The following is a 14,460-nucleotide window of genomic DNA, read 5'->3' on the forward strand; positions in this document are numbered from 1 at the left end:
AGGAACAGAGGATGAGTTCAAATAGCCCCAGATGTGATGACGCAGCTAGCTCAAAGCCGAAAGGACGGCTAGCGGCCGACGGTGCTGGTGGTGAACGGCGAATCCGATGTTCTAAGGATCAACACACCATTGGAACCTGGAATGTAAGATCTATGAGCCAGGGCAAATTGGATGTGGTTCTTGGTGAGATGTCAAGATTAAAGATAGACACTTTGGGCGTCAGTGAATTGAAATGGACTGGAATGGGCCACTTCACATCAAATGACCACCAGATCTACTACTGTGGACAAGAGGACCACAGAAGAAATGGAGTAGCCTTCATAATTAATCGTAAAGTGGCTAAAGCAGTGCTTGGATACAATCCAAAAAACGACAGAATGATCTCAATTCGAATTCAGGGCAAGCCATCTAACATCACAGTGATCCAAATATACGCCTCAACCACAGATGCTGAAGCAGCTGAAGTAGATCAGTTCTATGAGGATCTGCAGCACCTACTGGACAATACACCTAAAAGAAACGTTATTTTCATCACAGGAGACTGGAATGCTAAGGTGGGCAGTCAAATGACACCTGGAATTACAGGTAAGCATGGCCTGGGAGAATAAAACGAAGCAGGACATAGGCTGATAGAATTTTGCTAAGACAACTCACTCTGCATAGCAAACACTCTCTTCTAACAACCTAAGAGACGGCTTTATATATGGACTTCACCAGATGGACAACACCGAAATCAGATTGACTACATCCTTTGCAGCCAAAGGTGGCGGACATCTGTACAGTCGGTAAAAACAAGACCTGGAGCTGACTGTAGTTCAGATCACGAAGTTCTTATTGAACAATTTAGGATCAGACTAAAGAGATTAGGGAAGACCCACAGATCAGCTAGATATGAGCTCACTAATATTCCTAAGGAATATGCAGAAGACGTTTAATCCTTGGGAGAAGAGCAATGACAAATCTTGATAAAATAGTTAAGAGCAGAGACATCACACTGACAACAAAGGTCCGCATTGTTAAAGCAATGGTGTTCCCCGTAGTAACATATGGCTGTGAGAGCTGGACCATAAGGAAGGTTGAGAGAAGGAAGATCGATGCTTTGGAACTGTGGTGTTGGAGGAAAATGCTGAGAGTGCCTTGGACTGCAAGAAGATCAAACCAGTCCATCCTCCAGGAAATCAAGCCAGACTGCTCACTTGAGGGAATGATATTAAAGGCAAAACTGAAATACTTTGGCCACATAATGAGAAGACAGGACAGCCTGGAGAAGATGCTGATGCTAGGGAGAGTGGAGGGCAAAAGGAAGAGGGGCCGACCAAGGGCAAGATGGATGGATGATATTCTAGAGGTGATGGACTCGTCCCTGGGGGAGCTGGGGGTGTTGACGACTGACAGGAAGCTCTGGTGTGGGCTGGTCCATGAAGTCACGAAGAGTCGGAAGTGAGTGAACGAATAAACAACAACGAGATTTCTATGTCAACTTTAAATATTCAGATGGTAAAAATGAAGGGGACTGTGAAGAATTCAAAAAGGATCTGTACAAGAGGAGGCAGTAAAATGGGAAGTGCAGCTCAACATAAACGTAAGGAAGATACAAATAGTATCATAGTGTCTCAGTATTAATTCACTGTGCACAGTCATACTGTCCTAACAGCCAGGAAACACGCTGAGACAAGGAACTGGTCTCTAATATTTATTGCTAGTACTTAACAGGAATCCTAACAAACTGAAGAAGCATGGGAAAACCCAGACATATAAACCCCAAAGGTTAAGGCGGTCCCGATCTGTGTCTCTTTGAATGGCTGACCAATTCCTCAGTGCTACGCATGCGCTTGACAGTCTGGATGGGAGCCCCCTGCTCGCCATCCTTACTCATGACACATACTAATTGTCCATTCAAAAGAACTATTACCAAGCTAGAAAAGGTCAGTCAAAATCATCTGGTAGCTGGAAAATTTCCTCTATGAAGAAAAATCTACAATATCTTTATTTCAGAAAGGATTTAAATGGGGAAGGGAATTAATAGAGATGTACAGAGTTTTGTTGTCCTTAAAGTGAACAGAGAGGATCAGAGAGACTGTTTTATTTCTCACTATAGTAGAAACTGGGGTCATCTAGTGAAACTGAATGATAGATTAAAATTTCACATAGTATTTAAACTGTCTACATAGCGTATAACTTGGACAACAAAAGAAACTATCAACAAGATGTATTAATTTCAGCCTACTTAAAAGGGTATGAGATAAATTCATGGAGGCTAAGACTATCAATGGCTATGATGACTATATGACAATTTAAAAATCAGGGATAGTATATTTTTCAATTCATATCATTGGGGAACGTAAGCAAGGAAGGGCTACAAGTCTTGCTTCTGGGGCTTCCCATTACCATTTGTTTTGCCCACGTGGGAAACAGAATGAAGGAGCAGGCTGTCTCTTACATTTTTTATGCAATCTTCTCAACAGTCTGTTTGGACCGACATATAAAATATGAAAAAAGGCTTTCACTTTTTGAAATGGACGATTCGCATAAAGTATGGAATCTATGACCTGACTTATAACTGCCAACACTCCTCATCATTGCACATATTGGTCTGAACTACTGGGAAATGTGCTTTAATGAAAAGTGAAAGGCCACGAAGTTCCCCTTTGTGCTTTACTAAAAACTGCCATCACATACTCAAAGAACATCTGAGTAAGTGAATAAGATACATTAAGATCCCTCTGCATCATTTCTGATGCTATGATAGTAATAGAATCACAAGATTTTTCACATTTTTTTCTAAAATAAAGCAACATATACCATAGGTTGAATTACTTTTTAGAGGAAGCAAAAAGGTAAGAAACAGTTTTAAGTAATTAGAGGGGATAGTAGTACCAAGAAACTTGGAAAAGGTTGAATATATCAAGGAGGCCAAATTTATCTGCAAAAGTATAGAGAGAATAGCTAGTATTGGTACGATCAAAGTAATGTAAACAGTGAGTTGGATGAGGCAAAAATTAATGGTTTGAAGAGCTATCCTTCTGTCATAAGGCTTTTATCAGAGATTTATTTGTTATTTAAATTTTGAGGCCACCTGACTCCATAGCAACTTAGAGATAAAAATTAAAAAGAAAGCATCTACTCTGAAGATTGGAAGGATCCTCTAGAATATCCACATTGGTTCTAGGGGGTTGAAGGATCCTCTGGCAGAGGCACTGGGAAATACAAGGGACAGGGAAATTGGCAAAGATTGTTTCCCATCTTCTGCCAATAGAAGTGTGCCGAAGTGACCTCCACTTCAGAATCCTTCTGTCAGAACAACAAAAACCTTGGAATGAATTGATTGAAATCCCAGAAATCAGAGGTGAAAAATCCTCTGAACACTATTCATCACTCAGTAATACTTTGAAAAACTGATATTGTAAGTCCAGAAAAGCTTTGCCATCATTCATAAAGCTTCATGATGCTAACAAAACGCTCAAGCCTTTAACTATAACAGAACAGGGGAATGAAGACCGAGAACAGACACAAGATCAAAAACTGGACCAAAAAGCATGTACTTCTTTGTAAATTAATTTAAGAATTGGTATTATGGACCAAATCAAAATCTTCTTAATGAGTATTAATGGGCTGAACACTCCTTTAAAAAGATTTTTCCCCAAGCTATAAAAAGAAAATGCAGATATTATATGTCATTGAGAGATACACATAAAAAAATGACAACATAAATTGTTTGGAATGTATAGGTTTTGGTGAACTTTTATTGTAAGAAGATATCAAGAATGTAAAAAGCTTCTTCCAAACCAACTTGACTTTTGATATTTCTTTATCCATGGTATGAAATGCTAGCAAAGCATTTGTGAGAGGACTGTTTATCTATCTGACCTCAAATAAAAAATTATGCAGAAACAGAAAGACATATTGCTATCTGATTTGAAACAATTAGAATAAAGGCATAACATAACCTAATTTTGGACTTAGAATGATAAAAGCAATTCATAATCAACTAGATTTAATAGAAGTAAATGAGACTTATAAGAAGCTGAATTTTGTTAAAAAGAAATATTTTGAAAAGGCAATGTCAGATAAACTGCTGGCTTATAAATTAGATAAGGAACTAGAAAAAAGAACTATTACCTCAGTTTGGGTAGAACCAGACAAGTTTCTAAAACAAAGGAGATGGAGTAATTTGTCTATTATTCTAGATTATATAGTAAACCAACATTTGATCCGGAAAAGAATATCTGAACATTACTTACAAAATATACAGATCAACAGGCTGAAGTTCTTAATCAAAGTGTAACTGAAGACAAAACTAAAGAAGTAATTAAAAAAACTGTAGAGGAAGATGACCTTGACAGAAATATGCAGGAACTGTTACCTAGGCAAAAGGGGCTGAAGTATTTTTAAAATCGAGAATGAGAAAATATTCAGAAATGGCTCAGGTAGATGCCTCCCTAATTCACTGAACTATGAGGAGGAAGAGGTACAGCACAATCACACTTGCAAGATTCTGATGTTATAGCAAATCTCAGTAAAAGTAGTTTTAGCCTTCCTGTGGGTTGATTTCCAGGCTTGGTTTACTTGGTGAGGCTGACAAAAAATGAAATTGAATGAAGTTCTGGGAACTGACAGTATTGCTGCATATATCACAAGTAGTCCTCACTTAACAACCATTCATTTAGCAACCGTTCAAAGTTACAATAGTCCTGAAAAAAATGACTTACGACCAGCCATTGCACTTACAACCATTGCAGTGTCCCTGTAGTCAAGTGATCACGATTCGGGTGCTTGGCAATTGTCGCACATTTAAGATGGTTGCAGTATCCTGCGGTCACGTGATAGCCATTTCCAACCTTTCCAGTCCACTTCCAGCAAGGAAAGTCAATGGGGAAGCTGGCAGGAGGTGGCAGGCCGTGGTCACATGATGTCCATGGGTGATTCACTTAACGACTACAACTGGGGCTGCCAGAACTGCCATTGCTAAGCAGGGCAGTCACATGTTCACGTAATTACCACTTTGCTTAGCAACAGAGTTGCGGTCCCAATTAGGGTCATTAAGTGAGGACTACCTGTATAGGGCTTTTCATGGAATTTTGGTTAAACCATTAACTTAGGCAATGTATGAGATTCAGAAATGTGAAGAATTTCCTTCACTGTGGGAAAAGCTTTCATATTCTTGATTTACAAAGGAAATCTTCTGAACAGCCTTGACTCATATAGACCTACTTTTTAATTGAATAAAATGTTTTGCAAAAATAATACATAGTTTTTTTAAACTGAATTGATAAGACTCCGATCAGACTGCATTCATTCCCTATATAAGGGGGAAGGTAGCAACAGTGAATGCAAAAATTATAAGGGATTCATTTCCTAAAAGTCCATAGGAAAATGTCTAACAGAATTCTGATTGAAAAGGATAACTGACAATGAGCAAAATTTATAAAACATAGCATGGCTTTATACCAGACAGGTGATATGTATGGGAATAAATGAAATATTGTGTAAATGGTTCAACCCTGGTAGGGAATAATACAAGGATGTACAATGTCCTATTGTTTTTAAAGTATTTATAGATAATGTTTAAAGAATGCTTGTGGAAACTTTAAAGGACTATTGATTGTGGATGTAAATATACAGGTGCTTTGGTATGCAGATTATGCTGTGTACTTGGCTGAGTTCCCAAATGATTTGCAGACTGTATGATACAAGTTCTGATCATAAATGAATTTAATGAAGGCCAAGATAGCTCTGACCAGGAATACTGAGTTAACAATTCCAAATTATACTGTATATAGATGGTGAAAAAATAGAGTAAGCAGGTGAGTTTGAGTAGAATGTTTATTAAAGATGGGGAAAGGAAAGAAAAACATAAAACACACATTTACAGAAAGGCAACAGATAGTACCTTGTCTGTTGCATGGAATAAATTTATAGAAAGAAGTGAAAATAGTTACACAGAATAGCATCTATTTTATAGAATACAAATAACACTCACTCACTTTGTTACATGTAAATAAGTTATATCAAGAGAAATATACAAGTATGTTGATCCAGTGGGAATGGATTACTTAAGAAATGTTAGTAGAAAAACAAGAAGGGATAGGTTGGGAAATGAATGGGTGATGAATGTGTACTGAATATGAAAGTAACAAATACAATGGTAGTACATTGACTGATTTGGTCATAAAGAATGAATAAGGATCAACTTGCAAAACAAATATATGAAGGAAAAGTGAATTGGTTAAAAGAAAAGGGAAAACAGAGGAAGTCATGGTTGTATGGAATTGATGACATGTGAGTAATCTGAAGAACAAAAAGCAATGGATGAGCTTAGATATGGATGTGGTAGAAGCAAGGATGGTTTGCAAGGAACAGAAAGGTAAGGAGAAGTAGAGTGGATGACTTTGGTATCAACTAAATTTATCTATATTTTCTTATTCTTTTTCTGCATTTTGCATAAGACTGCTTAACCTGAAACAGAATAGTGTAATGCGTCTATGTATAGGTATACGTATGTAACTAAAGAACAATAGAAAGGCAAAGATTTAGACAGACCATTTTTACAATTTCTTTAGAATAAGCAGTTCTCATTTTACTGTAATAGTTTCAAAGCACACTCCAAAACTCCAGGTTACAATATTCACAAAGTATTCTGCTGGGCCCCATCTGTCTATCAATCAGCACAATAACTCTTCAAAAACTGAACAGAATGGGACCAGTTTTGGTATTGGGCAGGGTGAGAAGCTGACTAAAGGAAGACTGAGACTGGAAATAAATTGGATTACTCCAGCCGTACAACCCCATGGGAGAAACAATCAGGCATAACTTCAGAATGTTGCTGACTCCTGCATTCTAAATACCCCTCCTTTCTGGTCATGTGACCAAAGCAGAACTATTAAGAGTTTAGAAAGACTTCTAGAAGCTGTGATGTCCTGTTTCTCTTGTTTTCATTCCACCACCAGCAGCATCAGTTTCTTTAACTGACCTCTAATTTCAAGAGGCTTCCTAGAACACCACTAGGGACAGCTCAGGAAAGAGCTTTTCAAGGTATGACTGTTGCAGCAACTTTAAATGCAAGAACACGCTATGATCCATTTGTTTTTCTTCTTGGCTATCCGTAGAATTCTCAAGAGTTTCTCCAATGCTAGGGTTTTTATTCTGCTTCTTCTAAGTCTAGCTTTCACTTCCGTAGAGTGTCACAGGGAAAACCATTGCCTGCACAGTTCTGCTCTTACCTCCAGCTTAACTACAAATGGAAGTTGTGGCACCCAGCTTTGGTCAGTATGCTATTACCTGGGCCAAGATACCCCGGCAATAGTAGCTCTTCTCCTTGTCACTACTCGGACTACTGTAACACACATAAGGCTGCCTTTGGAGATCACCCAGTATAAAATGCAGCCGTTACTGATGGGTCAACCCTCTTAGAGTGACACCTATTTTGAAGTTACTGCATCAGTTGCCAGTACACTTCTGGGCCTGATTCAACGTGCTCGTCCTTACCTTTAAAACCTTTATGGTGTAGCACTGCAATACTGTATACTGTATCAAATAATTGCCAGAACTGATTATGCCTAGTGTCTGGTCTGGCCATCAAGAGAAGACTGCTGCTCCACGTCAGACACACAAGACATAGAGCAGGTAATAAGCTTTCTCAGTTGTGCACTCCATTTGATAGTATATCCTCCCCCAAAAGGTAGGGATGGCACTGACTTTGCTAGTGTTTTGTAAAGAAGCCAAAGCAGCTCTATTTTCAGCATGCAGTCAGCTCTCAAAATTAAATCAAATTTAAAAAGTTAAATTAAATTAAAATTAGTTTAGTTTTATGGACAACTATGAAGTTTAGGTTTTGGATCATTTTATTTTAATTATTTATTGACTGCTTTTATTGCTACTTTTCATTTTGCAATATACAGCTCAGATTCTATTAGAACTGGGGCAGGTTATAAATAATGTAAAATAAATAAAAATGCTTCCAGTCTTTAAGAGTGACCAGGTATACTGACAGAGCATACATTTGAATAATAACTCAATTTGCTGCCAAATACTCACTATTGTGTTTAAAGATTCGAACTGTTGCTCCTGAAAGTCTTGCTCCTAGGACCAGAGATGCATGATTCAACTCATCACTCACTATTAGACAACCCTGATCATAAGGAGACAATGCAAAAGAAATAGTTCAAACAGATACAGACAACTACTTTCTGAAAGCTTGGTGGTCCTTCAGAATCTTTTTCTCTCTTAGCCTCCATCTAATTTGAAGCATAATGCATAAAAGCAACAGAATTTGTTCTACAATGGAACCAAATCCACATATTCCAACCAACAGAGTATGAATGGCCCTTATTATTCACAGGATTTGTTTCCAACTTAACAACCACACATAATGAAACTGAGCATGCATAAAATACACACACATACACAGACCCCACTCCAAAAATCCTTCTCCAAAAAGAATTATATGCCAAAAACTGCAAATGCATGAAAGCCTTTGCCATAGATAACAAGGTCAGATCTGTATTTACCAACCACAGATACTCAAAACTGCAGGCAATAGGACTGCAGATTACAAAGGTTACTAGTATTCACGAATATATTACTCTCTTGGTTGTTTTCTAACTTAGTCCATTTTCATAGGGCTGAAAAAAATTTATGCAAAGGAAGGCAAGCATTACCAAAAAAAAAAAAAAAAAAAGGAAAAAAGTTATTAATCTTGTGTTACAGTTTATGATAAAAAAAAGGCAAAAATATTGCAGTGATTAGGTCAAATGCTTAGTCTTATAGCTTTGCTGACAGTGTATTTTCATGAAAGGAAACTTTTTTTTTAAAACCAATGAATATTCCATTTTTTTTCCAAATTTCTCAATTTATTTAATGTTATTTGAAAGATACACAAGAATATAAGAAGTTATGAAGCAACTTTCCCATGTAAAGTTAAAACACAGCACTGGTGTAACGGTTCTGGAATGTAAAGAGTTGTAGAGCATCTATGACTTACTTACATGGATGCTTTGCTGTCTTTTCTGCTGTCATCACTTCTCACCAATTTAAAACATTAGGTAATAGTGGTTACATTTGAAAAATATAATGGGAGAGCAACAAAACCAAGACAATGTGACCATATTCTAGACTTGAAAATTTTCTTCAGATACTTTCTATGACAGAACGCAATCATTTACTTAAATTAAGTCAAGATGAGTAATATTGTCAATTATTTAAAACTCGCTGATATCTTCCTGTCTCATTGCAGCCTGAAATATCAAGAAGCTGACTCATTAAAATACTGGTAACGTAAGTTCTCCAACAGTAATTTGTTTTTTTCCTTTAATAAACTGTATTTGCTAAATACAATTGCATTAAATACTGGAGCTTTCATTCCTCTCTGTCACCAAACACATTTTAAATATTTATTCATTTATTATTGTGATCTATATGTCAGTTAATAAGGCTCTAAACAACTTATACTATGAGAGGTTATTACCAGAGATTTGCAAAGACAGGATCAGGTCAGTCCTTCTCCTGAAGCCATACCTTGCCAACCAAAGCAGGAATATTCATCGAGTTTGTGGCAAATCCCATTCCATATGTCAAAACAGATTCCACACCAAGAAATCTGGCTACTAAACTTTCTAGTTCCTCATGTTTATCCAGGTTTCCTATATATATATATGATAAAAAGTAAGTTCACATTAGGTAGAATACCACTGTATATGCAAATGCTTTCTTTTATAGTAAGAACAGAAAATATTGGAATTATTAGAAGCTGAATTAAGAAAGAACATGCAGCAATACATTTTGTGAAGTCTGGGTGAAAAAGCTCCTTGTCTGAACTTACCCATTTCTTGCCTAGTACTGCAAACCCCACATCCATATTGTGAGAGAACTTTAGCAACCACATCTTTGCAAACACCAGCGTTTTCTGCAAATCCAAGATAGTTGTAGGATCCCAAGTTAATTACATCTTTTATTATGTTTCCTGTATACCTACATTTTAATTGAAAAGACAGTATGTTTATATAGAGAGCACCAACAGTATCAAGTACATTAACTATCAATAACTGCTGCAATCTAGACAGTGTTTAGAAAATAAAAGACTTGGGGACATACTGCATACAGCTTTCAGTTCCCTAGCAACTTACTGAAAGCAGTGATTCCATGCTATACTGAAAACTGCTTTTTAAAACTAAAAGCTTCAAAGTTACGCCGTAATACAACGGGGAAAGCTATTGGGATTACTAATGAAAGCTAACTAGTCAAAATGTAGTAGTATTTTTTGTCTGATTATCGCTTTTTAAATATTTCTAATATAATTGGCTTTAAGCAAATAAAATGAGTAAAATGCCACTGTGCAGATTGAAAAATGAAAGCTCTCATAAGAATTAAAGCAGAACTTTGAAGCCATTTTAAAACAGCTTGATATCTCTTTGTACTAATTTCAAGATATCCCTGTCCACAAAGAACTTGATTTATCAAATATTTGTCACTTCCTCATCCAGGATATCCTTCACAAACTCAAAGGAAATGCATCTGAAAGCCAGTATAGTGCTGTAGTAAGTAAAGGACAATGCTAAAAGCATATTAACACACAAGCACAGTCTAAAAGCATGTTAACTGTAATACTGATACATGAAACAATTGGTCATTATTCCTGATCAATTAGATTGATCCCAAGTGCAAAGTCCTCTTCTTACTTACTACATCCAGAACTTTTTATTTGCTGAACCTCTTATATAGGCCAATCAGAAAAACATTTCATGCCATTTCACCTAGAAATAATTTTCAAGTCCAAACAGAAATCTGAGATCTTTCAATTATTAAAAAAACAAACTATTAATTTCTACTGTATTTATCCTTCCAAAGATTTTGTAGTACAATAAACCACTGCAAGGGCAGAAGATCTACTAGAAAGCTGATGGATTTGCTCAGGTTCCAGAGTACTCTGGAGGGATTTCCCTGACAATTTGGCAAGCAGTTCCAGCTCATGCCTAGTTGATTTCTGGAGTACAGACCATTGGATGAGACTGCTCCTGCAAAATATCTGTCCAGAGGCCAATTCCAGGCAGCTACTTGGCTTACCAATGAACTATGGGGGATGAAGTGACTGAAAAGACGCCTGGAGTGATGTACTGTAAAATCAAAAGTGGACATGACTGAGCACTGATTTAAGCTCATGCTTGAGCATATTCAATGGCACTGAAAGCAGTGAAGCATCAATTCTTTCTGTGCTTATTACATGCGTTCTTACCCTGCAGTTTTGTTCAGAGTGACCCAGATCCATTTAAGAAAGGATGGAAAGGACAAGAGGGATGGGTTTGTGGCACTGGTTGTTCTAGCAGATGACCTTCACTAGGATGAGGCAAGTGCACCCTGGCTGGACCACTAGACCTCTTGATGATATTCAATACTTTCAAACATGGTATCCTTCTGGACAGCTTGCAAGGGTTTGGAGTGAGATGCACTGTTTTGCAATGGTTCTACTCCTACCTGAGTAGGCAGATAGTAATCAGGGGAAATGAATGATCAAACCCTTCACTCCAATCTGAGGTGACACAGGGTTTGGTCCTTGCCTTCATGTTTTTTAACATCTATATGATCCAATAGGACAAGTTATCTTTCATTTTGGGGTGAGATGTCATCAACATACTGATTATACTCAGCTGCATGTTGATACACCAGGCTGAACTGAAAATGCTGTAAATTTTTTGAACCAGTTACTGGAGGCTGTGAGGGACTAGACAGGGGGAAGCTAGTGCAGATTAAATCCTAAAAAGATGGAGTTCATGTATGTCTAAAAATATCAGGGTTATCTGGTAATAATACTGGAAGTTGCCCTTGACAGGGATGTGCTCCTCTTGAAGTATCTGGTCTGTGATTTGGGGATCTTTTTGGACCCATGGCTCCTGCTGGAGCAGGACATGGAAGCTGCGATAAGGGTGGGAGAGCTTTGCTCAACTTTGGCTAGTGTGCCACTTGTGCCTGGTCCAGGATACTTTTGTGACAGTAACTGCCAAGCCTCCTAAAGGTATCTAAGAAAACTAGATTCTCAAATTCCCATTAGCCAGGCTTATTTCAAGGAAAAGGGGATTAAGTTACAGAATCTTGGAAACTGGATATGTGTGTACTTTAGTCCCCCTTTTATTAGCTAGTGTATTAAGATAGATCCTCCTTAGTAATTTTGATGTTCTTTTTCTTTTAATTTAAGGGGGTGCTGGCTAACCATTTATGAGACATGAACAGAATGATCATCTATTCTTGTTCTGCAATGCTTTGCGAACAGTGATTCTCATTCCCAGGGTCAGGGAACTCTATTAACAGTAACTCACATGCTGATTATTTTGCGACTGGACTACTGCAATGGGCTCTACACAGGACCATTTTGAAGGTGACCCAGAAGCTGCATCTAGTGCAAAATGCAGTGTTCAGACTGATTGTCAGGAAAACTCACCAATGCAGAATTACACATCTTAAAGTCAGGCTTCCAAGCCAATTCAAAATATTGGTTACCACTCATAAAACATGGCAGCAGGATAAATCAGGGACCACTTTACCAAGCATGATTCTCTCCATTTGTCCAAACACTGAAAAAGCACCTGCTAAAGATCCCTCCCCCACCTGAAGGAAGCTTAAAAAGGGGGCAAGCCTTCTCAGTGGTAGTCCCCACACTGTGGAATATGTTGCCGCATGAGACTGGACCTATCATCCTCTGGTTTAGGAAGCCCTAGGAAATTATGTCACCAAATTCATCAACAAGTTCTAAAGTTGTACTGAGTGTATTTTTTCTAATCCATCCAATCGTGTCGGATTTCAGGGATTGTCCCTGCAGTTTTCTTGGTAAGGTTTGTCAGAAATGGTCTGCCTCCTTCCTAGGGCTGAGAGAAAGTGACTGGCCCAAGGTCACTCAGCTGGCTTTGTGCCTAAGGCAGGACTAGGACTCACAGTCTCCTGGTTTCTAGCCTGATACCTTAACCACTGCACCAAAATGGCTCTGGCTCTTACTGAGGATATAGCCCACCTCTAAAACTAACTGTTCAATACTTAGTGAAGTCATCTAAACTTTAGCTACTTATGAAGTTTTGAAAGCATTTTACTCACTTGAATGTCCAATTGTAATCATGAGAAACTCGTTCCAACAAATCCAGTTTTGCTCCTGGTACACTGCAGATTGGTCTATTCCAACCATCTCGAATGCGCATGTAAAGATTCCTTGTATAGAAGTTCTCAAAATCTTGGTACAAAGGAACAAAGTCCTGAAAACATGAGAAGTGCATTAATACAAATCGAAAGTGAAAATTATTTGGAAGCCATTGTCATGGTTCCTGTTCCAATGTTCCTGAAACATTGCAATGAGTTCCCATGCCATGCTGGTGTTGACACGTGTTGTTGTACAGGAGGGGGCTGCTACTGCTCCTTGGTGCCAGGCAGCGAGCTGGATGATGGGAGTCTGGAGGAATGCATGTTTGGGTTATCTCAGCTGGTCAAGGACATTACCCAATGACTGCCAGCAACTGTTAGGAACACCTGCAGGGGGTTGGAATTGTACTGACTCTGGGGGGAGGGGTTTGAGATTGCTTGGGAATTAAGTGGGAGAAGTCCCGCGCTTTTAGTATTCTCAGCTTTGCCTGTGTTTCTGCATACTATTCATTATTAAATTAGATAACCATAGAATACCTGTGTGTCATTTTGAATAGTCAGTCATTACAGTCATACAGATGATTTATTCACCAGATTCTCACTCTCTGTGCTAACAGTTGAATATGTACCAATCAAGCCCCAGGGAACGTTAGACTCTTGTTTTGAGAAGCTTCAAATATTAATTATATATAGGCTTTTTATAACAGCTAGTTAATTAAGTAGGAAGAGATGACCCACCCAACTCATTTCTGCTCACTTTGGCTTGCACATTGTGTTGAAACAAAATTTTGGCATTCTAGCTTTCATTTTCGGAACATTTTATTACTTGGGAAACATAAACTATGAATTTCAGGTTCATGAAACTGGATATACATGATCTGCTGGGTTACCTCCAGGACCACACCAAATTTGTGAAGCCTGGTTCAGATGTGTGCAAAACAACATTTGAAATACTACTTGACATTCCTAAAGCTGAAAGCCAATTTTAGTGGGGAAAACGTAATTCACTTCTGTTCATTTTAACTTGTATAAAAAAATCAAGTTGAAATAAAAAAAACACTCATCCTTATATGCTTACACAAATGCTCTTGAATGCTCAGATTCCTGGATCTTGATACATGTGTGCATTTCTTCCACATATAATAGCACTTCTTTTGTCTGGACTATTCTTTTTAATTAATCTATTCCTTTCATCCCACCAAGGTTCAGTAATGTTAATAAATCATATTCTAATTCCTGCATTAAGACTTGTAGTATTTTCTGTTTGCTCCCCATCTTCTGTGCATTATACAGAGACACTGGAATCCTCAGGTTATGTACATTGGCCTATTCCTTCTTGCATCTATG

The 14,460-nt window shown here is 37.9% G+C and overlaps 1 protein-coding gene across 1 annotated transcript in view; it reads right to left on the reverse strand.

Moving 5' to 3' along the window:
- SPTLC2 (serine palmitoyltransferase long chain base subunit 2) overlaps positions 1 to 14,460 on the reverse strand; it is a 79,824-nt gene that overhangs the window by 37,655 nt on the left and 27,709 nt on the right. Inside the window, exons 3-6 of the mRNA XM_063290174.1 lie at positions 13,075 to 13,229; positions 9,818 to 9,966; positions 9,514 to 9,638; positions 8,035 to 8,128 (exon numbers count right to left, since the gene is read on the reverse strand). Coding sequence (XP_063146244.1) covers positions 8,035 to 8,128; positions 9,514 to 9,638; positions 9,818 to 9,966; positions 13,075 to 13,229 — 523 coding nt within the window. The remainder of the gene's footprint in view (positions 1 to 8,034; positions 8,129 to 9,513; positions 9,639 to 9,817; positions 9,967 to 13,074; positions 13,230 to 14,460) is intronic.

This window comes from Candoia aspera, chromosome 1 (assembly GCF_035149785.1).
Source record: "Candoia aspera isolate rCanAsp1 chromosome 1, rCanAsp1.hap2, whole genome shotgun sequence".
Classification (NCBI taxonomy): domain Eukaryota; kingdom Metazoa; phylum Chordata; class Lepidosauria; order Squamata; family Boidae; genus Candoia; species Candoia aspera.